Source organism: Chiloscyllium punctatum, chromosome 44 (assembly GCF_047496795.1).
Source record: "Chiloscyllium punctatum isolate Juve2018m chromosome 44, sChiPun1.3, whole genome shotgun sequence".
In the NCBI taxonomy this organism is placed as follows: Eukaryota; Metazoa; Chordata; class Chondrichthyes; order Orectolobiformes; family Hemiscylliidae; genus Chiloscyllium; species Chiloscyllium punctatum.
In genome coordinates, this window is record NC_092782.1 from 47431003 (window position 1) to 47456656 (window position 25654).

The following is a 25654-nucleotide window of genomic DNA, read 5'->3' on the forward strand; positions in this document are numbered from 1 at the left end:
GCTCTGTGAGGCAGCAGTGCTAACCACTGTGCCACCGTGCCGCCCACATCCCCCCCTATCTAATAGTTTATATTAGATATATTAGTTATCACTTGTTGGACAGATGAAGTGAAGTATATACTCTGCTGAGCAAGCTGTGTGGTATTTTTTCACTAAAGCCTAGATTCTCTTCCATACTATCATGCAAATTGTTCCCAGCTCCTCTTCTCACATTCCTTTACTTCCCCCAGTTTTGTGACTTTGCATTGAATAGCTTCTGACTAGGTTTTTTCTGGCCTAACTTGTTAGCCACACTAACCCTTTTGCAATGATCAGTACCTTTTTTTCTAATAGTGGGCAGCACGGTGGCACAGTGGTTAGCATTGCTGCCTCACAGCGCTAGAGACCCGGGTTCAATTCCTGCCTCAAGCGACTGACTGTGTGGAGTTTGCAGATTCTCCCTGTGTCTGTGTGGGTTTCCTCCGGGTGCTCCGGTTTCCTCCCACAGTCCAAAACTGTGCAGGTAAGGTGAATTGGCCATGCTAAATTGCCCATAGCGTTAGGTGAAGGGGTAACTGTAGGAGAATGGGTCTGGTGGGTTGTGCTTCGGTGGGTCGAAGGGCCTGTTTCCACACTGTAAGTAATCTAATCTAAATTGTAAATTATTTTGATAACTTTAAAAGTCTTGAACTCTTTCATGGGCTCTAATAGTTTGCTCAGCATCTAAATTTCAGCAGAGTAGTCAATTCTCCTATCAGAATTGAGATTGAGGCACATAGGCCACAGTGTTGAGTTGGAATCATTGTAATCTCTGGCAATTCATAGACATTTATAGCACATTAGGAGGCCTTTCAGCTTGTGTCTGCCCCAGTCATCAACGATCTGACTACATTATCTGTTTTTCTAGCTCTTGGCCAATGGCCTTGAAGGCAATGGCAACATAAGTAAATAACTAAATACACCTGTACTGTCTAAGTGTGTTGAGAGTTTCTGACTCAACCACCCATTCACGCAATGAGATCCAGACCCATACCACCCTTAGGGTGAAAATATTTTTCCTCAACTTCCCTCTGAGCCTTCTGCTCATACCTTAAATGTATCCTCCCCTAGTTATTAACTCCTTTCTATTAGAACAAAAAGGGCCTTTCTATCCACATTACATTCTAGTTTATTCCTCAAAATGTTATATATCTTTATCAGATTCCTGATCAAAAAGAGATTGGACAACCTGGGCTTTTATTCTCTAGAGTTTCAAATATTGAAAGGTGATCTAATTGAAACCTACAGAATACTTAAAGGGATAGAAAGGGTAAATGCAGATATTTCCTGTGGTTGCAGAATCTAGAACTAAGGGCACAATTAAAATTAAGGGAGATGACATTTAAGACTGAGGTGATGAGAAAATCTTTTTCTGAGGAGGATTGTGAAATATCTGTCTTTCAAGTAGAGGTTGATAATTTTTGTTCATCAATGGCATAAAAAGATATGGGGACAGTGTGTAAAAGGTTTGATCAGCCACGATCATATACGATGACAGAGCAACTGGCTGGATAGCCTACTGCTGTTCCTTTTTATCACCACATCAGTTTTTATGTCATCTGTGAACTTCTCCACCATACACCTTGCATTCAAACATAAATCATTACTTTAAACTACAAACAGCAAGGGCCTCAGAATTGAACTCTGTGGAACCCCATTGGAAACAGACTTCTTGTCACAAGAATATCCTTTTGCTGTCACCTTCTGCTTCCTGCTTTTCAGGCAATTTTAAATCCAACATACACAGCCATAGAGATGTACAGCACAGGAACAGACCCTTTGGTCCAACCCATCTATGCCAACCAGATATCCCAACCCAATCTAGTCCCACCTGCCAGCACCTAGCCCATAACTCTCCAAACCCTTCCTATTTATATACCCATCCAAATGCCACTTAAAATGTTGCAATTGTATTAGCCTTCACCACTTCCTCTGGCAGCTCATTCCATACACGTACCACCCTCTGCGTGAAAATGTTGCCCCATAGGTCTCTTTTATATCTTTCCCCTCTCACCCTAAACTTATGCCATCTAGTTCTGGACTCTCCCACTCCAGAGAAAAGACTGTCTATTTATCCTATCCATGCCCCTCATAATTTTGTAAACCTCTATAAGGCTCCTTCGACGCTCCAGGGAAAACAGCCCCAGCCTGTTCAGCCTCTCCCTATATATCAAATCCTCCAACCCTGGCAACATCCTTGTAAGTCTTTTCTGAACCCTTTCAAGTTTCATTACATCTTTCTGATAGGAAGGAGACCAGAATTTCACGGCAATATTCCAAAAGTGGTCAAACCAATGTCCTAACAGCCCAACATGACCTCTCAACTCTGACCAATAAAGGAAAGCATACCACACGGCTTCTTCACTATCCTATCGACCTGCGAGTCCACTTTCAAGGAGCTATGAACCTGCAGTCTAAGGTCTCTTTGTTCAGAAACACTCCCTAGGACCTTACCATTAAGTGTATAAGTCCTGCTAAGATTTGCTTTCCCAAAATGCAGCACCTTGCATTTATCTGAATAAAACTCCATCTGCCACTTCTCAGCCCATTGGCCCATCTGATCTGAGGTAACCTTCGCTGTCCACTACACTTCCAACTTTGGTGTCATCTGCAAACTTACTCACTGAATCTCTTATGCTCACATCCAAATCATTTTGCTTTGGATCTCGTGGGCTTTTACTTTATTCACCAGTAGCATTAGGGACCTTATAAGAATCCTTGCTAAAATCCACATAGCCCTCAACAAATGACTTACCCTCATTGAATATTTTGTGGAGGAACCAGTACTATTAATCAAATTTATCAACACAACCTTCCCTTAAATCCATGCCAACTGGTGCAGATTTATCCATTTCTCCAAGTGTTGATCTATTCTGTCCCTTGGAATTATTTCTAATAATTCCTCCTTTTCCCCAGCCCACGCCAAAACCGGGGTAATTTCCTGGTCCATCCCATTCTCCCTTTTTTTTTTAAATGATGGAATGATTTTAGAATCCTCTCTGCCTCTGGCACATTGCCAGCGAGGATCTGAAATGATTGCCATAAGATGGCACAGTGGTTAGCACTGCTTCCTGACAGCACTAGAGACCCGGGTTCAATTCCCACCTCTGACTGTGTGGAGTTTGCACATTCTGCCGGCGTCTGCGTGGGTTTCCTCCCACAGTCCAAAAATGTGCAGGTTAGGTGAATTGACCATGCTAAATTGTCTGTAGTGTTAGGGGAATGGGTCTGGGTGGGTTGCACTTTGGCGGGTTGGTGTGGACTTGTTGGGCCAAAGGGCCCGTTTCCACACTGTAAGTAATCTAATATTGATATCTCCTCCCTTCCCTCCTTTTACATCTCATCCAAGCCTGTGGATTTACCAACTTTTAACACACTAGTATCTTCTCTCTTTCTATTAATTTTGTCTATTTTTTTCTAATATTTCATCCACCTTATACCCACATCATTTCTTCCCCAGATACTTTTAATAGGAGAGAGGTGTACATTATTGATTGTTTGGCTATAGCCTGCGCTCTAATTGGATATGACTAACTACCATGGGAGGTGTGAGGGAATTTTTGTTTGCAGTCTACATGTTAATCAAGTAATCCAGTTGTCAAATGTTTTGTAGTTGGGCATTATTTGACATAAATGACAAGCATAGCTGATAAATGTGTACTTTAGCAAATACCACATGAGGAATTGCTTTGATATACTGCAATAATGGAATCAGGAATGCAAACAATGACCTAAACGTTGCAAACTGAGCTCAAACGATGCTCATTCAAGTAATGAATTTGAATTCATGTTGATGTCATGTGGGTATCGCTTTCGTGGAACTCTGGGTTAATTATTTTCTTTTCAACACTGTTCTCTAATGTGTGTAGGTTGATCCTGTTTGAGTTTGTCAGTACACTGTCAGTAGTGTAAAGTGCAAGGATTGACAACATGCATTATTATTGAACACTTAAAGATTTGATTTTTCTATAAACTGGTATCCTGAACATTCTACTGCATACTATTCAAATATATAGTAATGTGAAGACCTAGTTAACGTTCTCATTTAGCCAGTTAATTGCTTCAAATTTGCCATTTCTTTGTATACTGTTTGTTTTCCAATCGTGTAATTGAGCAGATATTAATTCCAGCAAATTAATTGAGATTTTAATCTCTTAATGAGGACATTCCATTGTGTATGAACTCCAATTGTTCATTCTTTTATGATATAAACATTCAAGAATAAATGTGAATAAAATGAATCCCAAAATAACTTGAATATGGAATATATAATTCAGTTGTAATTATGAGTATTAAATGTTGATTAGCGATCTTGAAGCTTCATTATGGCATCTAGTCCATTTATTGTCTTAAAATCGTTTGTTATCCTTCAAAATAGTGAATCCTTCAGTTATACTCCAAGCAATAACTTGCATCTAGGCATTCTTTCCTATGTATAAGCCAACCAAACTCCTCACTTAAACCAAACTTAGATTCCAGTCAGTCTGTAATAAAGATCTCTTTGTAACAGTGACTTACAAAAGAAATAAGCTTCAGAGGTTTAATCACAACACAGACATGGGTCTTGCACTCTTGGTTGATTCAACAAATAAAACAGCCAGCACATATTAAGGAAATGAAAAATTCACTGCCACCTTCTTTCACTCCTAGGCATCTTGTTCTCTGTATTTAAATTTTGATCTTGCAACGAAACTTTGGTAAATGTCCAGTCTTAATGTGTCGCCTGTGGCCCAACTTTATCAACCAAAAAATTGTTTGATTGCTTTTCATCTAATATTTGAATGTAATTTTATCATCTTGTTATCCTGTGGCAGGTTATCCAGTTTTTGCTTGGAAAGGAGAATCCGAAGATGATTTCTGGTGGTGCATTGATCGCTGTGTAAATGTAGAAGGGTGGCAGCCTAACATGGTAAAGACAGGTTGTTCTTTGCCCATTTAGAATGTTGGTAAATGATGACCATTCTGTATGTGATCATTTAAAATGTGCATGTATGAATTAAAAATGGGAACTCAGTTGTGTTAAATAGTTGAGTACTTAGCAAAAAAAAAAATCTATGTTTTTATGTGTGGCTATTGATTTCAGTAAAATTCAAATATACCCTTTTAGGTTTGAAGCTAATTGTATTTCATCAATATATATGGTGTTAGACATGGCTGAATCTCCAGTGCCTGTCTGCAACAACTACTTTCTGGAGATCTAGAAGGAATTTGCTGGTGACATGAAAATATTAGTATCACCACAATCCTTTATGTTCAGCGTGTTTTTAATGAACTATACACAGAATTGGTTTGGAAGTGTTTTTAAAAAATGTTAAAAGATGGAAAGGATGGGAAGAGTTAGCACAGTGCAAGACCTAGATCCAATTCGGTGAGGAATAAAATAAAGTGAAATGAAAGTAAGAATAGTGGAAGCTTGTTTATTAGTATACTAATACACAGGCTGTTAAACATGCTTTCAGAAGAAGGTAAGACCATAAAAAGGCTAACTAAATCTTTGTTTTTGTACCTACTGTTAGATAATAATGGCAGAGTAGATTCTAATCGCCTTCATCCTTTTTGGAAAGATTTGTCTGGAGCTCCTCGTAGAATTTCCCCAAAGCAGAGTAACTTGTTTTGGGTAAATTTCATAGTAGGAGGATGTTCTACGCTGGTGTAATTGTTGAGTTCTGAGGCTGAGGAATGTCTGTTGCTGCTTCTCTGCCTTTCTTCTTGGGTTTGGATTTTTCCTGAACTAGTGTTTTGTGGTCTTGTACTACCACATATTGTGCTGGTTTTCAAATTGACTTTACTCATTTGTGTTTTATTACAGATCCTAGATGATGGAGGAGATCTCACTCACTGGATTTACAAGAAGTATCCTAATATGTTCAAGAAGATAAAGGGCATAGTGGAGGAAAGTGTGACTGGTGTTCACAGGTGAGTATCACTCTAATATAGTCACCACTTATCCAACCTTTCTTGTCCTCGTTTTTATTGATACTACTATCATTTTTCTGTTCTTCCTAAAATTGCAATGTGCCGTTCTGCATGATGCCCCTATTTTGCTGAGTCCTCATTTACTCATTATATTAAAACTGAGACATCACAAACTCCCCGTTAATTATGGAGCATTCTTCTTTCCTCTAATGTCGAAGGCTAAAAGTAATGTTTCATGGGCAGGTTCTTTTCATAATCACTACCACCACCACCAAAAAATCTTTGAATGAAGTTGCAATGGCAGGGCTTTGCTGGAAGACCCTTGAGTTCTATTCTTTCTGAGTATGCTGTTTCTCTCCCGCCCACAAAATTTGAGGGTTCTGAATAGCACTAACTGCATGATACAGAAAAGATGACCAGCCTCTGTTTCTGCAGATATCATGATTCTTGACAAGCTACTTCAGCCATATTTGAATGTTTACTGTTGATGGCGTTATTTCCTTGCAACAGGTAACAATAACTGTATGCAAGATTGGAGCAGATATTTGATTTGATTTGATTTATTATTGCACTGAGGTACAGTGGAAAAGTGCTGTTCTGAGTGCTAACCAATCCAATCATGCTTTTCATAAGTACATCAAGGTAATAGAACAGAAAGCAGAATATAATGTTACAGCTACAGAGAAGGTGCAAAGAAAGATCAACTCTAATATACTAAAGATACATTCATAAGTCTGATAACAGTGGGGAAGAAGGTGTTCTTAAATCTGGTGGTACTTGTTTTCAAAGTTTTGTATATTCTATCTGATTGATGAGAGTATAACCAAGATGGGAGGGGTCTGAGATTTTATTGGCTGCTTTCCTGAGGCAGCAAGAAGTATAGGTGGAGTCAGTGGAAGGAAGGCTGGTTTTCGTGATGGACTAGGCTGCATTTATAACTCTCTAATTTCTTGCGGTCTTGGAGGAACTTGAAGCTGTGGACCACCTCCCCTCAGCACCATTGATACAGACAGAGGCATGTCTCCTCCTCGCAGCTGTCAGATGAAATAGGATCACTGCCTAAGGTGGGACTACAACTAAACAACCATGCCCCACTGACCTCACCCTTGCAGTTATAAAGGCCACTTGATTGTTCCCTGAGTCAGCCAAGCTCCAGAATTCCTGAGAACTTGTCCCACATCGAAACAAAATATAATTCTCAATGCATATAATCACCATTTGTTACCCTAAGTCTGCCAGTGTATTGTCCTATATGTCTTGTCAGTCACAACTATGCAGCCTGTTTTCAAGGTCACTACCAGAGTCTTTTCCCCTTAGGCCACTGGAAGATCAATGTTTGCATTTTTAATTATGTAAAAGAGTTGCATGTTTTGGATACTAATGCATCTTCAAATAGTCTGTCTTCCAGAGCTTGCTCCTAGTCTCATATACAGAATGGTTCACTTCGCCCTGTTCGAACAAGTTTGGTTAGAGACAAAAGAACTGCAGGTGCTGAAATCCAAAGTAGACAGGCAAGAGGCTGGAAGAACAATAAAGAGTTTCCCCCTTGTCCTTACCTACCACCCCATCAGTCCCTGCATCCAACGCATCATCCTTAAACACTTCTACCAACTCCACCTAGACCCCATCACCAAGAACATTTTCCCCTCCCCACACCTGCAAGGAGTGTTCCCTTCCCTTGGTTTGCACTACTCTCCCCACTGAACCCTCAGGTACCTTCCCCTGCAACCGGAAAAGATGTAAAACCTGCCGATACACCACCTCCCTCATCTCCATCCAGGGCCCAAACAGTCCGTCCAGGTGGACAGGGATTCACCTCCTGTCTCCTAACCTAGTTTACTGTATCAGGTGCTCCTGGTATGGTCATCTCTACATTGGGGAGACTAAATGTAAACTTAAAGAATGGTCACTGAGCATCTCAGCTGGGCCCACAGGGGCCAACCAGACCTCCCTGTCACCGCCCATTTTAATTCCCCTTCCCTCTCCCTTTCCGACGTGACCATCCTTGGCCTCCCCCATTGCCACAACGAGCTTAACCGCAAATTGGAGAAACAACATCTCATCTTCCTCCTGGGCACCCTACAGTCCAGAGGACTCCACATTGAGTTCTCCAATTTCAAATAACATCCCTTCTCATTCCCTGATTCCCTTCCCAGCCCCTCCCCCTCCCTTCCACTCCTCCCTGCCACCAACCGGATTCATTTCTCTCATTGACCAACCAGATCGTACCCTCTACCTGTCTTCACTTATCCCTGATGTCTCTGATCGTGTTTTTGGGATCCTTGGGGGGGAGGGAGAGCAGCCCCAAGTCGTGGTCTACATTGGCACCAACAACATAGGTCGGAAGAGAGATGGGGACTTGAGGCAGAAATTCAGGGAGCTAGGGTGGAAGCTTAGAGCTAGGACAAGCAGAGTTGTTTTCTTTTGGTTTGCTGCCCGTGCCACGTGCTAGTGAGGTGAAGAATAGGGAGAGAAAGGAGTTGAACACGTGGCTACAGGGATGGTGGAGGAGGGAGGGTTTCGGGTTTTTGGATAATTGGAGCTCTTTCTGGGGTAGGTGGGACCTCTACAAGCAGGACGATCTTCATCTAAACCAGAGGGGTACCAGTATTCTGGTTGGGAAATTCGCTAAAGCTATTAAGGTGGATTTAAACTAATACAACAGTGGGATGGGAACCAAAATTGTAGGACAGGTACAGAAGAGGATGAGAGTAGGGAGTTCCCAAATCAAGTATCTGACACTGACAAGAGAGAACCTGGTTTGAAGTGTGTGTACTTCAATGCGAGAAGCATCCGAAATAAAGTGGGTGAACTGGCAGCGTGGGTTGGTACCTGGGACTTCGATGTTGTGGCCATTACAAAGAAATGGATAGTGCAGGGACAGGAATGGCTGTTGCAGGTTCCGGGATTCAGACGTTTCAGTAAGAACAGAGAAGATAGTAAAAGGGGGGAGGTGTGGCATTGTTGATCAGGGAAAATATTACAGCTGTAGAAAGGAGGTTTGTGGACTCGTTAACTGAGGTAGTATGGGCTGAGGTTAAAAACAGGAAAGGAGAAGTCACCATGCTGGGAGTTTTCTATAGGCCTACGAATAGTCCCAGAGGAAAGGATAGCAAAGGTGATTCTCGATAGGAGTAAGAGAGGCAGGGTAGTTGTCATGGGGGACTTCAACTATCCAAATATTGACTGGGATCACTACAGTACGTAGACAGGCCTACAAGGGGCGAAGCCACTTTAGATTTAGTACTGGGTAACGAGCCTGGCCAGGTGTTAGATTTGGAAGTAGGTGAGCACTTTGGAGACAGCGATCACAATTCTGTCAGGTTTACTTTAGTGATGGAAAGGGATAGGTATACTCCACCAAGCAAGAGTTACAGCTAGGGGAAGGGAAATTACGATGCAATTAGGAAAGATTTAGGAAGTGTAGAATGGGGAAGGAAACTGCAGGGGATGAGCACATTCAAAATGTGGAGCTTATTCAAGGAAAAACTCCTGTGTGTCCTAGATAAGTATGTACCTGTCAGGCAGGGAGGAAGATATAGAACGTGTGAGCCATGGTTTACTAAGGAAGTGGAATCCCTGGTCAAGAATAAGAAGAAGAAGGCTAATGTTAGGACAAAATGTGAAAATTCAGGGCATTTGAGGGTTACAAGGAAGTCAGGAAAGATCTTAAAAGAGAGCTCAGAAGAGCCAGGAGGGGACATGAGAAGTTGTTGGCGGAGAGGATCAAGGTTAACCGTAAGGCTTTCCATAGGTATGTCAGGAATAAAAGAATGATGAAAGTTAAATTAGGGTCAATCAAGGATAATAGTGGGAAGTTGTGTGTGGAGTCAGAGAAGATCGGGGAAGCGCTAAATAAATATTTTTCGAGTGTTCACTATAGAAAATGAAAATGTTGGCGAGGAAGATACAGAGATACTTGCATCTAGACTAGAAGAGATTGAGATTCACAAGGAAGAGGTATTAGAAATACTGCAGGGTGTGAAAATATACAAGTCCCCTGGGCCGGATGGGAGCTATCCTAGGATCCTCTGAGAAGCAAGGGAAGAGATTGCCAAGCCTTTGGCATTGATCTTCAAATCATCATTGTATACAGGAATAGTGCCTGAGGACTGGAGGATAGCAAATGTGGTTCCCTTGTTCAAAAAGGGTAGTAGAGACAACCCTGGTAATTACAGACCAGTGAGTCTCACTTCAGTTGTTGGTAAAGTGTTGGAAAAGGTTACAAGAGATAGGATTTATAACCATCTAGAAAAGAATAATCTAATCGGGGACAGTCAACACGGTTTTGTGAAGAGTAGGTCGTGCCGAACGAATCTTATCGACTTTTTTGACAAAGTGACCAAACAGATAGATAACAGTAAACTGGTTGATGTGGTGTATATGGATTTCAGCAAGGCCTTCGATAAGGTTCCCCACAGTAGGCTATTATACAAAATGCGGAGGAATGGGATTGTGGGAGACATAGCAGTTTGGATCAGTAATTGGCTTGCTGAAAGAAAACAGAGGGTTGTAGTTGATGGAACATGTTCATCTTGGTGTCCAGTTACTAGCAGCGTACCGCAAGGCTCGGTGTTGGGTCCACTGCTGTTTGTCATTTTTATAAATGACCTGGATGAGGGCTTAGAAGGGTGGGTTAGTAAATTTGCGGACGACACGAAGGTCGGTGGGGTTGTGAATAGTGACGAAGGATGTAGTAAGTTGCAGAGAGACATAGATGATGCAGAGCTGGGTTGAGAGGTGGCAAATAGAGTTTAATGTGGACAAGTGTGAGATGATACACTTTGGACAGAGTAATCGGAATGCAACGTACTGGGCTAATGGTAGGATTCTTGGGAGTGCAGATGAGCAGAGAGATCTCTGTGTCCATGTACACAGATCCCTGAAAGTTGCCACCCAGATTGACAGGGTTGTTTAGAAGGCATACAGTGTTTTGGCCTTTATTAATAGAGGGATTGAGTTCCGGAACCAGGAGGTTATGTTGCAGCTGTACAAAGCTCTGGTACAGCCACACTTGGAGTATTGTGTACAGTTCTGGTCACCGCATTATAAGAAGGATGTGGAAGCTTTGGAAAGGGTGCAAAGGAGATTTACGAGGATGTTGCCTGGTATGGAAGGAATGTCTTGCGAGGAAAGGCTGAGGGCCTTGAGGCTGTTCTCGTTAGAGAGAAGGAGGTTGAGAGGTGACTTAATAGAGACATAACAAGATAGAGGGTTAGATAGGGTGGACAGGGAGAGCCTTTTTCCAAGTATGGGGACGGCAAGCATGAGGGGAGATAGGTATAAGACAGATGTCAGAGGTAGTTTCTTTACTCGGAGTAGTAAGGGTATGGAATGCTTTGCCTGCATCGGTAGTAGATTCGCCAAGTTTAAGTGCATTTAAGTAGTCATTGGACAGGCAAATGGACGTACATGGAATAGCGTAGGTGGGACAGGCTTCAGATTAGTGTGACAGGCTGGTGCAACATTGAGGGCTGAAGGGCCTGTACTGCGCTGTAATGTTCTATGTTCTATGTTCTACTTCACTACCCTGCCCCCTCCACCCCCTTTATCTGCAGCTCTCCCTACACCAACCCCCAGTCCTGAAGAAGGAGTTCACCCGAAACATTGACTTCTCTACCTCCTGATGCTGCTTAGCTTGCTGTGTTCTTCCGGCCTCCAGCCTATTTGAGCAAGTAGCAAAGGAATAGGTGAAAATTCCAGTCTATCAATCTATGAAGATACATTTTTTTAAATCAAATGTATCAGAAAAGCAACACATTGATGGAATGGAATAGGAAAATGCTTTCTGCCAGTCTTTCAGTGGTTGCTCATGCTAACAGTTGGCTCATTCAGTGAGTAACAACCAAATGTACCAGGAAACTTTCAGTTATTGGTGTACCTATCTAATTTGCCCTGTTTATTTAGACGATTTCAGGCAGAATGCTGGTAATGGCACTACAGTTGGTGCAGAATGGAAAAATCAGCCAGTGTTTCCTCTCCTGATCACTACTGAACAACCCCTGTTGGAACTGGGCATCACTTGAGGCCTTCATGATATAGTGTAAACCTTGCTCTCACACATTGTCCAGACATTGACTGACTGGGTAAAATGCCACAGTGAAACACAAGCAAGTGACATCATCACTTAGTCATTCCCTTCAAATGAAAACAGGAAGACTGGATATTAACTACACAGTGGGAGAAAATAATAGCATTAAACTATATTTCCATAGCTTTTCGCACTAACTTATAATTTTTCCCCTTTGCTGGCATCATATAGAAATTAACCAATCCAATTATATTTTCAATTAGTTAAATTTTACATTCACATAACTACAACTCCTGAATGCAGTTGGGATGACTGAGACACAATATACCTTCTCACCATAGGGGGACTGTAACAAATATGTCCAGCAAGTGCAGTTTGATATGAGTTTCAAATTGATTCATAATGGCTAAAAAAAATTTTTTGTTTTTGTGTTTTAATGGAAGATTCTTCAGGATCTGTCATTCAGGTTTTCAGTTTTAAATCTGATGTCATTGTACTACCAAACTCATTTCTATTTTGGTCATGTTAGCAAGTAGCATTCTTGCAGTTTTCTTAGTTGACCCAGATATCTGTACGTTGAGTTAAAAAATCATCACAAGACCTGGTCCAATGTTAAATACTAAGATACTGGAGGGTTGTAGCAGACAACTGAATTGGTTAACATTGCCACACCTTGGATCAAAATGGGAATGATGATCAGAGACAGACTGTTGAAAGTATTTGTAATAACTTTCAGTCCCAAATTATAGTCCAGAATAAATAGGAACATTATGAATCTTATAATTTGAGGTTTATTGTTAGGTTCACTCAAAAAAACAACCTGAACTAGCTGGCACACTTGATAGACTGTATTTTAAACTAGTTTTGGAGTTCTTGGTTTCTGATTTTTACCTTTTTTCTCTTTTTGTTTTCTAGACTTTACCAGTTGTCTAAAGCTGGTAAGCTGTGTGTTCCAGCCATGAATGTAAACGACTCTGTAACCAAGCAGAAGTTTGATAATCTCTATTGCTGTAGAGAGTCCATACTCGATGGGTATGTAATCAAAGTCAACTGACTTCAAACCAATTTTAAATTAGTATGAACAGAAATGTTCATTAAATCCATTTAATGGTGAAATACTGATCAAATAAATGGCAGTGTGTATATCTAGAGATTCTAATGCCTTCAAGTCCTCTCTCTGATGAAGTAAGGATATGGAAAACTAACCAGTAACTAATATTAACTATATATTGTCATAGCCTTTTCCCACTGCTTTTATACTGTTATTTCTGCTGGTATCAAATGGAATTTAACCATTTAAGGTTAAAAATTGCATTTTTGATTCATTTTGATTAGTTGAATTTTACACTGGATGACTACAATTCATGATTGCAATTGGGGTGATTACAAAGCACAACATTCCTTCTCAACATAAGGGAACTGTTGCCTTACAGTGCCTGTGCCTTTCTATTTTCTGCTGTACTTCCTATGAGAAGATCCCCAATGAAACCCAATGGTTTCACTAAGGGAATGAATGTTTTTGAGAAAGCTGAATCCTGCACCTCAAGGTAGTCTTGCACGATGACTCTGATCCATTAACTTTTTATTTGGAAAAAATATATGGCTGAGAGGAGATAATTAAGAATGCATGTAGAAATCAAGTTGTGAAAGTATTTGTTTAGAAAGCCTGAACTCCCAACAACTTGTGGGAAAGTGGCTTCTCTGTAGCTTTTTTCAGTTAAGTTAATTTAAAGTTAGAAATATATTTTGTTTTCAGAGAGCTAACAAAATCCTTCACGTGACCTGGTATGTATTGATTATATAAAGCAGACCAGCAGTGTTGGATTTTCTACTTAATGTTCAAGATTGTGTGGTTGCAGAGGAACATTGTACATGTTTCATTATCTCTGGTGTCTCTGACCAACCTTAACTCTTATAGCCGGGGCTCTAACCACTGTTGATCCATGACGTCCAGTGAGATTTTTTGGAAGAAATTCTGAATGTGAAGAAATGTGATTGCTCTTCTCTGCTCCCCTGACACTTCCTCTACTGTACCCTTTTCACCAAATGACAAGCTGTGGAAGGACTAAAGAGACAGACTGAGAAATTGTTGCTAGAAGAGAGCAGAAATTTTAGGTAGTTGTCTATTTTAGAGCAACACCAGCAGTGACTTAGGGTCAGGTCATTTTTCCACTGTTTTGGGGAGGGGAAAATATTCAGGCAAGGATGCTTATAAAATAATTCAATTTATTCTGTTTCTTAATTAGTTTACCTTTGAGAACCTTTGTCATAACAGTGAATAAATGTAATATATCATTTTTTTTTGCTCGATATTGTGTTATTTGAAAGATAATTGTATGAATTTTTACATTCTTAACAAAAGCCTCAAGAGGACAACAGATGTGATGTTTGGAGGAAAACAAATCGTTGTTTGCGGATATGGAGAGGTACATATCCCTTTCTTTTGCAGATGGTGGGGCGATGTAGTTTCTGTGACTGGTCTTTGTCCTTCTGTCCATATGAACCTCTTATCCAGGGTTTAGCCTCCAGCCTTAAATGTATATTTTTATTTAAGCAGCCAATAGCTTGATCTGTGATGTCAGTGGGTTTTGTTTGCTGTTATGTTCTTACAAATGATTACTTTGCTGACATTTATATGGTAGACTACAGCATCTGTTTATCAACTATACTCAGCTTCGATGAATTTTGAATGCCATTTTCCCATATTAAGAGATCAGAAAAAATGTTGTAGAAACTCTGGTCTGGCAGCAATGTTACAAGGCTCATTATACTCTTCAAGATTGAAAGAGACTGGAAAATGATTGTTTTTATGCTGCTAAAAGAAGGAGGAGTGTGCAATAGATCGTGAGGGTACCGGGGGCAGAGGAAAAAGGGATTACGAATTGTGGTAAAGATTGAAATGTAAAATAGGTGCAAATGGCAGTTATGTAAGCAAGAAAATGGGTGCTGTCAATCTGAGAACAAAGCCAAAATGAGAGACACAAGACCAGACCAGTCAAGACAATTTGTAATCAAAATAGAGGGCAAAAGTCATGCTGTGAAATTGCAGTACTCAGTCTGGAGTCCTGAATATTATAGAGTGCCTCAGTGGAAAATGAGATGTGATTCCTCCAGTTTGCAGTGGAACACAGCTACAGGCCGTGGACGGATCTGCTCACATGAGGTCAAGGTGGTTTGTTGAAATAGCAAGCAGCTGAGATTTGTGGTCATTCTTTTGGACAGCGTGGACTATTATATGCCTATCTGTGCCATGTGTGTGCACCACTGCTCAGGGCATTCTGCACTACCTGAGTTGTGGTCTTTCAGATGAGATGTTAAATCCAAGTTCCTCAGTCTGCCCTCAAATAAAAGCAATTGGCATTTCATGGTGGATGGAAACCACCAACAAACACATCTTCCCCTCCCCTCCCACTGTTAATATTCTGCAGGGACCATTCCATCTGTAATACCCTGGTCCTCCCCTCCATTAGTCCTAACACTTCTTTACCCCCACCCTCACAATGCAGTTTCCTAAACAACTGCAAAAGGTGCAACACTTCCACTTCCTCGTTCCTCTCTCTAAGGCACCAAACACCTTCCAGGTGAAGCAGAGCTTTACTTCAACATCTTTCAATCCAGTCAACTATATTCACTGCTTTAGATTAGTGAGACCAAACACAGACAAGGCAACCCCTTTTCAGAATAGCTCCATTCTGTCCTTAAGAATGATCGAGATTTCAGTTATTTTGTAATTTCAATTAACCATCTTGCTCCTGTGCTGTCATTTCCAACGTGGGCTTGCTGTTTCCACTGAAACACTTTACAACCTTCAGGATTCAACATTAAGTTCAGAGCATGACTTTTGTCCTCCATTTTGATGACAATTTGTCTTGTTGGCTTTGCTTTCAGCAGAGCGGACCAATTTTTTCCTTTTTGCTCCTATAATTTACACCAGTTTTTTACATCTCAATTGCTTCTTCCCACCATTAGAGCTCCCTCTGTCCTTTGCCGTGGATTCTGTCATCGTTTGTTCCACCCACATTCCCGATGTCGACAGCATAAAGCCACCATTTTTCAGTCCCTTTCAGTTCTAAAGAAATTATAATTGACTCAACATTAACTCTTTCTTTATCCACAGAAGCTGTCAGACCTGCTGAGTTTCTCTCGCACTTTGCTTTAATTTCAGGTTTCCAGCAACTGGAACTTCAGAACTGAAAAGGGCACTCTGGACCTGAAATATTAACTCTGCTTTCTCTCCACCAACGCTGTCAGACCTTCTGTGTTTGAGCCAGAGAAATTCACTTTGTTTGGTAGTTCAGAATGAGAACATATTGGTGTCAATCCATGTGCTTTGTACGATTTTTAACAGGCCACAGTATCAATTAGATGATTTACTCCTGCAAAATGGGCAAAACATGACCAATACAAATTGTTTAGCTTTAGAATGAGCAACCTCTAAAACATTGTTCTGGATTGTATCCTGACATTTAACTGTGTTATATAGATTTTTTTTTCTTAAGTTCATAAATTCCACAAATAATGTTGATGCACACATGAAAAAACAATGGGCTGAAATAGAGGTATTTCAGGGAAAAAAGTCAAGGTGGTGATTCCTTGCTTACATTCAATTCATTCCCAGCAGTGAGCTTGAAATACTCCCAGTTATGTATAAATTAGGAACCAACGTTCTCTGAATGCCTAAGCATTAACACGTTATGCAGGGTTTATTTGTGTTTTTTTTAACCATTCACTCAATATCTAGTAATCAGGGTTTGGGTATAGTGCAAGCTATCAAAATATGCCAATGATACAGAATGATACTGGGAAGCTGACTGAATATCAGCAGCAGGGCACAGACAAATCAGTAGATGACTTAGAAAGATGTCAGTTGAAATCTGAAGCAGAGAAAACTGAGGTGATGTATTTTGGGAAGAAAAATAAGAATTTAAGGAAAGGTGCAAGCAAAATAAAGCTGATCCTAGAATTCCTTAAGTGCAGCATTTGTTGAGAGAACAGAAGAGTTGATGTTTTAGATTTAAATTTAGGGCAGCATGTTTCAAGGTTGCAATATTGAATGTTATCAAGAGTGGAATGTGGTCCAGAAAACAGCAGACTAGGATGTTGTATAGTCAAGAGAACATAATGTAAACAAAAGATAAATGCTAATTTTTTCTTTAGGTTTTAAATTTTAAAAGTGGGATGACAAGTTGATATAGCTGTAAATATAACCAGTATGACCTTAAGTTTTATAAACAAGAATGTAGAGTGCAGAAATAAAGCAATGTAAAACCTAAACAACTCAGTGGTTCATCACAGTTAAAATGTTGTGTGCAATTGAGCATTTTAGTTCAATTCTTTGGCCATTCAAACTTTTCCTACATTGCTTTCCAGGTTGGAAAGGGCTGTTGTGCTGCTTTAAAGGCAATGGGGTCGATTGTCTATGTCACTGAAATTGATCCAATTTGTGCCCTGCAGGCCTGGTAAGGAGCCAGAATTAAAATGCTGAAAATGTTTGTACATATTTGTTAATGGAGACTATGGAGGACTTGTAGAAATAGATCTTGTGTACTAGCGACAGAACATAAAGATATATTGTTTAATTTTCTTGCTCACTACTGGATGATCCTGCATTTGATTTCTTCAGACACAATACATTCTGTCATGGTGAAATCATTTTGATCTGTATTTGTGTATGTCTGTAGAACAGATAGCAGCTGGTGATAACTTGACACCAAAAAGCTGAGTAGCATTCACTGCAAACCGTGTCTTTAGTAGTAACACGATGAGAGAGAATTATGATTTTGTTGGAAAGCCTTACAGATTTTAGTGAGTTGTCCTCTTTTTTATAATGGCAAATTATTGATTAGCTCAAAACTGTGATTAACCTGAATATAAGTTCTTATGATATTATTTGAAGGGTATCTTGAGAACTAGGTTCTCTCAGGACCTGGATAAGAATATACTGATTTTATTTGTCATTTAAATCTTATGGTCAAATTTAAACCATTTACATTTTTTTTAAGAAAAAAAAAGCTACTGGCTTAATGCTTCTTTCCAGCCTTTCATCAGTTTGAGGTCAAGATAACATGGAACTTTAAGGAAACCTTTTTGATTTGTTAGATTCCAGGGACACTAAACCTTGGGAATGAGGTACATTGAAATTAAGTGATGTGGTCTGAGAAATTTGACTGATTTGGGATATTGCCATTTGAATCCTTTCCTGTATCATTGTTGGTTGGATTTGCTCTCTTCCAGGGAATTGACTTCATCTTATGTTCACTTTGAAATTTCCGTGGTTTTTGTTTTACTTTACTTTAGCTATGACCTCTAGCCATATTTTGTCATGTAGACCTTTTCACATTTGAAACAGTGATTTGGCTCTGTTTCCTCCTTATTATTGCTTGCCAATCTTTTAGCTGCTGGATGCAGTGCTTTCCATCCTTCCATCCCTTCTCCTTATCACCTTCCTCCCTGCCATGTACGCCTCTTTTAAAATCTATCACATTCAACTTTGCTGCTGAGGTTTTCTGGTTTTTCCTCTTGATATCTACTGTCTTTATCTATCATACAGTCAGAAATCTACAGCATGGAAACAGACCATTTGGTCCAACTCTTTCCTGCCAACCAGATATTCTATATAAATCTAGTCCCTTTTCAGCATTGTGTATAGCAATGTAAGCTATCTGTAAGCTCACTTTGCTGAAGTATAGTTCCTTTGTTGTATCAGTCTAATGAAAATAGGTTGTGGTTAAGCCTGTTAGCATGATGGGGAGTCATGTACCAAATGCTGGCTAGTGATCCTTGCTGTGTATTGAGGTTAGAAGCATACTGCTGTGATGTTCGTTACAGTCGACTAATCTTGCATGAGGGATTATCTTTTGGATGAGGCAGCAGAACAGTTTTCAGTACCTGTGGAATCACATCCAAGCACAAGTTAACATGAGAAAAAAATAAACTGTGGTAGGCTTTGGCACATCTTGTTGACACCATTGTATTATACTGTAATATAGTTGAACTCTTGCTACAATGGTCCAGTTCTCCATAAAGCAACAAATATAACCCTAACATATCTAAACACTATAGTTGGAGAGGGGGGATATTGACATGCAAGAATATCTAGGTTTTTGTTGATTATTGGAAAAGCTTGTCTGGTTCACTCATCTTTTTATAGAAGTAAATCTGCTGTCCTTATCAGGTTTGGTCTACATGTGACTCTAGACCCACAGCAATTGGTTAACTCTTAGGCAGTAAATACTGGCCTAGCCTGTAATGTCCACATGCCATGAATGAAGAGAAAAATAAATGGAATCCTGCATTCTGATGTTTTCAGCAAAAGACTGATTGTAGCAATGTTTCTAAGCAGAAATATCAAATTGGACAGGCTTTTCTCTGAGCTGTTGTCCATGTCAGTATAACTCTCAAAAGCTGTGTAAAATGATGCAATTACACCTTTCCTTTGCAGTATGGATGGATTCAGACTCGTCAAATTGAATGAAGTCATTAGGCAGGTGGATGTTGTTATTACTTGCACAGGTAAATTATTAATAATCATTGTTTAATAAGACTCATTGTAGCAAATTAAGTTCAAGCAACAGTTAATGTTTCACTCATTGACTAAATTCTACTTTGGCTGCATTAACATTTTTAGTGCATTGATCCTGGTTAGGATTATGCTTAAGATGAAGATAATAGTTAATTTCTTCAGAAGTGCTGAGTATTTCTCTGTGCAAATTTTTACCTTATAGTGAGATTGAAATATAGCTATAGTAAATTTTATAAATGCTGTGCTTCAAAATGATACAAGGACAGCTTAAAAAAGCTTTCTCTGACTATTCACTATATATTGTAGTGTCTGTGAATAATCTGCACAACCAAAGCACATAGGCATTTAAATTGATATAAAAAATGAAGTTTAGATATTTTACATTGCTTATCGGTTTTAATGTAGGTAACAAAAATGTTGTAACCAGAGAGCACCTGGATCGCATGAAGAATGGCTGTATCGTTTGCAACATGGGACATTCCAATACTGAGATTGATGTGGTATGTAGCTACGTAATATAATTCAATGTACTAAATTCAGTGTGGAATGTAACTGGATGTGAGATAAATAACCTAATCATGACAATATTGAGACCGAAAGACACTCAACTCTACGAGAGAAGAAATTCCTCCTCTCCCCAGTCTTAAATGGTTAACACTATTTGCATCTCCTTAAATACTGAAGCAGCCTAGTTGCATATGCAATAAAATCTGAATAAATCTAGGCTTAGGCTGGCAAGTGACAAAATCATACCATAGAAGTCCCAAGCAATGATCATCAACAAGGGAGAATCTCACCATCGGTCCTTGACATTCAGTGGTTGTTCCCATTGCTGAATTCTCCACAGTCAACAACCGTTTACCAGAAGTGAACTGGACCAGCCATTAAGTGCTGTAGCTACAAGATCAGAGCAAAGATTAGATCTTCTGCAGTGAGAACCTTGCCTCCTTCGACCCAAATGCCTGTCTATCAGCGATGCTGCAAAAGGTAAGTGTGTCATGGAATACTCTCCACTTGCCTGTGAGTGCAACCCAAACAGCAGAATCCCTACAGTATGTGGAAACAGGCCACTTGGCCCAACAAGTCCACACCAACCCTCTGAAGAGCATTTCCCCCCCCCCCCCCCCCCCAGACTCATTCACCTAACCTCCATATCCCTGAACACTATGGGCAATTTAGCATGGCCAATCCACCTAACCTGCACATCTTTGGACTGTGGGAGGAAACTGGAGCACCAGAGGAAACCCACGCAGGCATAGGGAGAATGTGCAAACTCCACAAAGACAGTTGCCCGAGGCTTGAATCAAACCCGGGTTCCTGGTGCTGTAAGGCAGCACTGCTAATCACTGAGCCACAGTGCCATCCCAGACAAGTTGTCATCATCCAAGATACAGTAGTCAACAATTGGCAACTCTTACACCATGTTGAACATTCACTTGTTTCACTACTGATGCACGGTTACAGCTGTGTGTACCACCTGCAAGATATACTGTAGAAGGGTCTAGGTAAATTGCTAAAGTACCTTCCAAATCACAACCTCCATACCAGAAGGAAAAGGGCAGTAGATACATGCAAGCACCACAACATGCAAGTTTCTGTCTAAGCCATGCCGCATCCTGACCTCAAACTATTTTCGTGTTCCTTCATTGGTGCTGGATCAAAATAAGCAAACTCATTTATTGACATCACTGTATGTGTAGCTACACCATGTGGTTCAAAAGAGCAGCTCATTCCCACTTCTCAAGGGCAGTTAGGGATGGACAATAAGTGCTGGCCCAAACAACAAACCATCGCCCTCCCATCAGAGGGGCCACCCACTATTTCTGTCAATAATTTTATGAATGCCAATTTTTCTTTGCGCCTTTCACTAGGTGTGGGCATTAATGGCTAGGCAATGTTTGTTATTCATCCCTTCTTGGCCTTGAAAAGGTGGTGGAGTGCTGCCTTTTTAAATTACTGCAGTCCATCATGCAGTCAATGTATGCAATGCTGTTAGGGCAGATCAAGTAGTTGGTCAGTTTGAATATCCAGAGTGATGAGGATGTAACTGCCCAATAAGCATTTTCAAAAGCAAGAACTGGTATGCATTGCACTTTTAGTAATGCCACGTGTTTTGTTTTTTTAAGGCAAGCCTTCGAACTCCAGAGCTCACATGGGAGCGTGTTAGGTCACAAGTCGATCATGTCATTTGGCCAGATGGGAAGAGGATTGTGTTGCTAGCTGAGGTATTTTTGTATTTGTCAAAATGTTCAGTTTACCATTGGTCTATGTAATTTGTAAATACCTGTCCCATCATTTCTGTGCCAATTTTCTGGAGGTTATGACAGCAACTATTCACTTATAAACCACCTTAAGTGTGGTAAAACATCCCAAAGGACTTCACATAAGCCTTATGAAATAAAGCTAGATATTGAGCCACATTGGGTAATATTCAGACAGTAATTAAAACGTTGACCAAAAGTAGAGTTCTTAAGAAGGAAAGAGATCTAAAGGAGGGAATTCCACAGCTTAAGCAACCGCAGGCAGGGCCAACAATGATGGAGCAATTAAATTCTGGGAACCTTTAAGAGGCTAGAAATAGATAAGTAAAAGTGTCTACAAAGATAGGGAGGAGTGAGACCATGGAGGCACTTGTAAACCTGAATTTGAATTTTAAACTTGATGAGATAGTGTAGGTAAGTGAGAACAGTTATGGTGGGTGTTACAAAGGTAGAAATAGATATTTTGGTAATGGCTCAAATGTGTACTCAGTAACTCATATCTGTTCAGATATGACAAAAGGTTGCAAATAGTGTGGTTTACCCTCACACAGTTGCCAGGGTACATGGGGTTAGTAGCTAAGGAACTGGGTTTATATTGGCTCCAAAAATAATGGCTTTGATCTTCGTGTTTGGTTGTGGGAAGTATTGTCCAGTCCTGGCTGTCAGACGGTCTGACAATTTAGTACGGGTGAAAAGAGTCCCGAGTGCTGATGGTGAGGTAGAGCTGGGTGCTGTCAGCATACATGTGGAAACTAAAGGTGTATTTTCTTTTTTCAAATAAGTTGCTAATGAACAGCATGAATATGAGTAAAGGAGGGGTTTCAGGATAGATTCACAGAAGACATCAGAGGTAGAGCAGCAACAGGAGATTGAAAGTCTTGATTTTAATTTGATAGATAAGAATATAATTAGTGAGGGATTGGTAGGGCAAGGAAATCAATGTGGTCCTCTTTAAGAGTTACCTTCATTACAACTATAATGGGGTCTCTGCTCTTACTAAATGAATAGTATAGATGGTGGACAAAATGCTCTTGTTAATATGTACCCATCTTCTGATTTTTGTAAAAAAGCTGTGCTTTTAAGCAACAGCTGGTTATGACAATTGAGAATTTTAATAAAAATAACATCACTGGGCAGTTGAAACTTGGCTCTTGAGATTACCCTGTGTTCAGTTTTGTTTCAGGGTTAAAGATCTGGAGTTGAATAACTGTGTCCTATTTTTTGTTTTATCTAGGGACGACTGCTTAACTTGAGCTGCTCTACTGTCCCTACCTTCGTGCTGTCAATTACTGCTACCACACAGGTAAGGGATAACCGAATAGTATAGCAATTTATTGTCACTTGTATTTATGAAAATAAGTGAGATGTGTATCAGTCGCCACAATTTGGCACAATTTTAGTTACAGAAATTATGAAAAGAAATAATTGAGACAAAGTTAGGACAAAATCCATCTTTCATTCCCTCCATGGCAATCTGGGTTTATGAAGTAGCTATGGAACACCGCTGCTGAGATTGTCAAAGTAAGGACCCACCAAGCTAACATCGCCAAAGCTGACACCATCACTGCAATAGCAAAGACGAATAGACTGGAGTCACCAAGCCACCAGTGCTGAATTTGTCGTTCAAGCCATTGTCAATTTAGTTACTACCCAAAGCTGCCACATTGCTGCCTTAGCCACAAGGGAACAAATCAGAACCATCATGCTACCACCACTGAAACCCCCACACTGCCGGCAGGAGGAATGGACCAGACCCAAACCAGAAATATGTTTTTATGGTCCTTGGTAACAATGGAATGGAGATGTGTGCTGTGAGACTGACATGGAACACTTTCAGAAAATGAATTTCTTCTGCATGGATTCAAGAGGCATTTGTCTCTAACTTGATCTTACCATGTCATGTGGCAATTCCCATCATATCAATCATGGCCATTTCTAACTGTTTGTTTTGTCCTCAGTCCACAGCTTGCTTCTACGTTATAGCAAAGCTAAACTGATTGGGACTGTACTCACTGGAGTTTAGAAGAATGAAGGTGATCTTGTTGAAAAAGGATTCTTGAAGTGCTTTGAGACAAAAAACACTGCAGATGCTGGAATCCAAGATAGACGAGCAGGAGGCTGGAAGAACACAGCAAGCCAGGCAGCATCAGGAGGTGGAGAAGTCAACATTTCGGGTGTAACTCCTCTTCAGGACTGGGGGTGGGTGTAAGGGGAGATGCAGATAAAGGGGCTGGCACAGGCAGTGTGAGAGGTAGGGATAGGTTAAACAGTTAGAGGGTCAATAGGAGGAACTAATCCGGTAAGTGGTTAGAAGGAATGGTCGATGAGAGGAATGGAAGGGAGGGGTTGGTAAGGCAGTTGGGTGTTGGGACGGGATGTGACTTGAAATTGGAGAAATCGATGTTGAGTCCTTCAGGCTGTAAGCTGCCCGTCTCCTGCTTTACACTCACCCCCAGCTCTGAAGAAGGGTTACACCTGAAACATTGACTTCACCTCCTGATGCTGCCTGGCTAACTGTTCTTCCAGCCTCTTCCTCAAGGGGCTTGCCAGGGTAAATGCTGAGAGGATGTTTCCCCTCGGGAGAGTTGATGATCAGACTGCATACTCTCAGAATAAAGAGGTGACAATTTAAGACTGAGATGTGAAGGTGTTTCTTCTGAGGGTTGAATCTTTGCCCCCACATCTCTCTGGGGCAAGGAGTTCCAGAGTCCTTGTGTATATTTAAGGCTGAGATAAATGTATGGATTCTTGATCAGTGAAGGAATCGAGATTTATGGGAAAACGCAAGAAAGTGGATGTCAGGAATGTTGTATCAACCATGATCCTGTTGAATGGTGGAGCAGGCTCGAACACCTGAACAACCTACTGCTATTTCACTTCTTGTCCCAAACAACTGCCTCCAATATCGGCTCTTAGAAAACTCCTCTTTCCCCCACCTGAGTGTCAGCATAAATAACATCTTTGCCTACCTATTGTCAATTCTGATGGAGCATCACTGGACTCAACATTTGCTGTCAGTTTTGCTCTCTACAGAAGCTGCCAAATCTGCTTTCTTTCTACGGCATTATTTTTGTTGCTGTTTTTTGAGTTTCATAATCTCCTCTAAAGAAACATGGGATGCTTTTTGATTTAAGAGGTGCATTATAAATAGAGGTTGTTGTAAATTGGGGTCTTTACAATTCACTAGAACAGGTGACTCAGATCTCTATATCATCTACATTGAGTTTGATTGTCAGTGTGAAGTGCAGGCTGCCAAGATTGCCCAGATTTGGGTCAACAGCTGTAAAACAACTTGGTTCTGTTTGGCTGATCAGTTTTGTTTAAATGTATACTTTAGTGACACAGCACTGCATTATTCACAGTATTATTCTTGATGTATACTGCTTCCACCTACTGTACTGGTAATCAAACCGTATTGTATCAAGCTGGAACAAAATGGCACTTGAACCAAAGGTACAATTAGTAGGTGCACTGGTTATTTTGAGCTTTCTGTAGCATTTGTGCAATTGGCATTTTCTGTTTTATTAGTTGATCTTGTCTGGGATGGCGTATAGATAGGTGGCCTCAAAGTCCAGGAGCTAAAGAAAAGAAAATCTTGGCAGGAGTTTCCACTCTTGACCTTCTAGTGCGCCACTGCAGAAAAATGCACTTTCATGTGCCTTTGTTACTCGGTTGCAGGGTTAAGAGGAAAGTTGACAACTGTACTTGAGCCCAAGTTGGGACCTTCAATAGTGGATGGAGGAGATAGACATAAATAAACATTTTCCCTCTAGGTTTCCTTTAATGTTGCACTAGTTCATGCAATTCTTATGGACTCTATTTTAATTGGGGAAAATGATTGTTAAGAATGATTAAATATTTACTTCTGAGGACTGAGTTCTTATTTCCCAAGATAACACATTTAAG

General features: G+C 40.4%; 1 protein-coding gene across 11 annotated transcripts in view; it reads left to right on the forward strand.

Moving 5' to 3' along the window:
* Positions 1 to 25654, forward strand: part of ahcyl2b (adenosylhomocysteinase like 2b) — a 94681-nt gene that overhangs the window by 60672 nt on the left and 8355 nt on the right. For all 11 annotated transcript variants that reach the window (XM_072562838.1, XM_072562836.1, XM_072562839.1 and 8 more), the window contains 9 exons: positions 4833 to 4927; positions 5828 to 5934; positions 12881 to 12997; positions 14328 to 14391; positions 17336 to 17424; positions 19407 to 19477; positions 19893 to 19987; positions 21614 to 21712; positions 22983 to 23051. In XM_072562838.1, coding sequence (XP_072418939.1) covers positions 4833 to 4927; positions 5828 to 5934; positions 12881 to 12997; positions 14328 to 14391; positions 17336 to 17424; positions 19407 to 19477; positions 19893 to 19987; positions 21614 to 21712; positions 22983 to 23051 — 806 coding nt within the window. The remainder of the gene's footprint in view (positions 1 to 4832; positions 4928 to 5827; positions 5935 to 12880; positions 12998 to 14327; positions 14392 to 17335; positions 17425 to 19406; positions 19478 to 19892; positions 19988 to 21613; positions 21713 to 22982; positions 23052 to 25654) is intronic.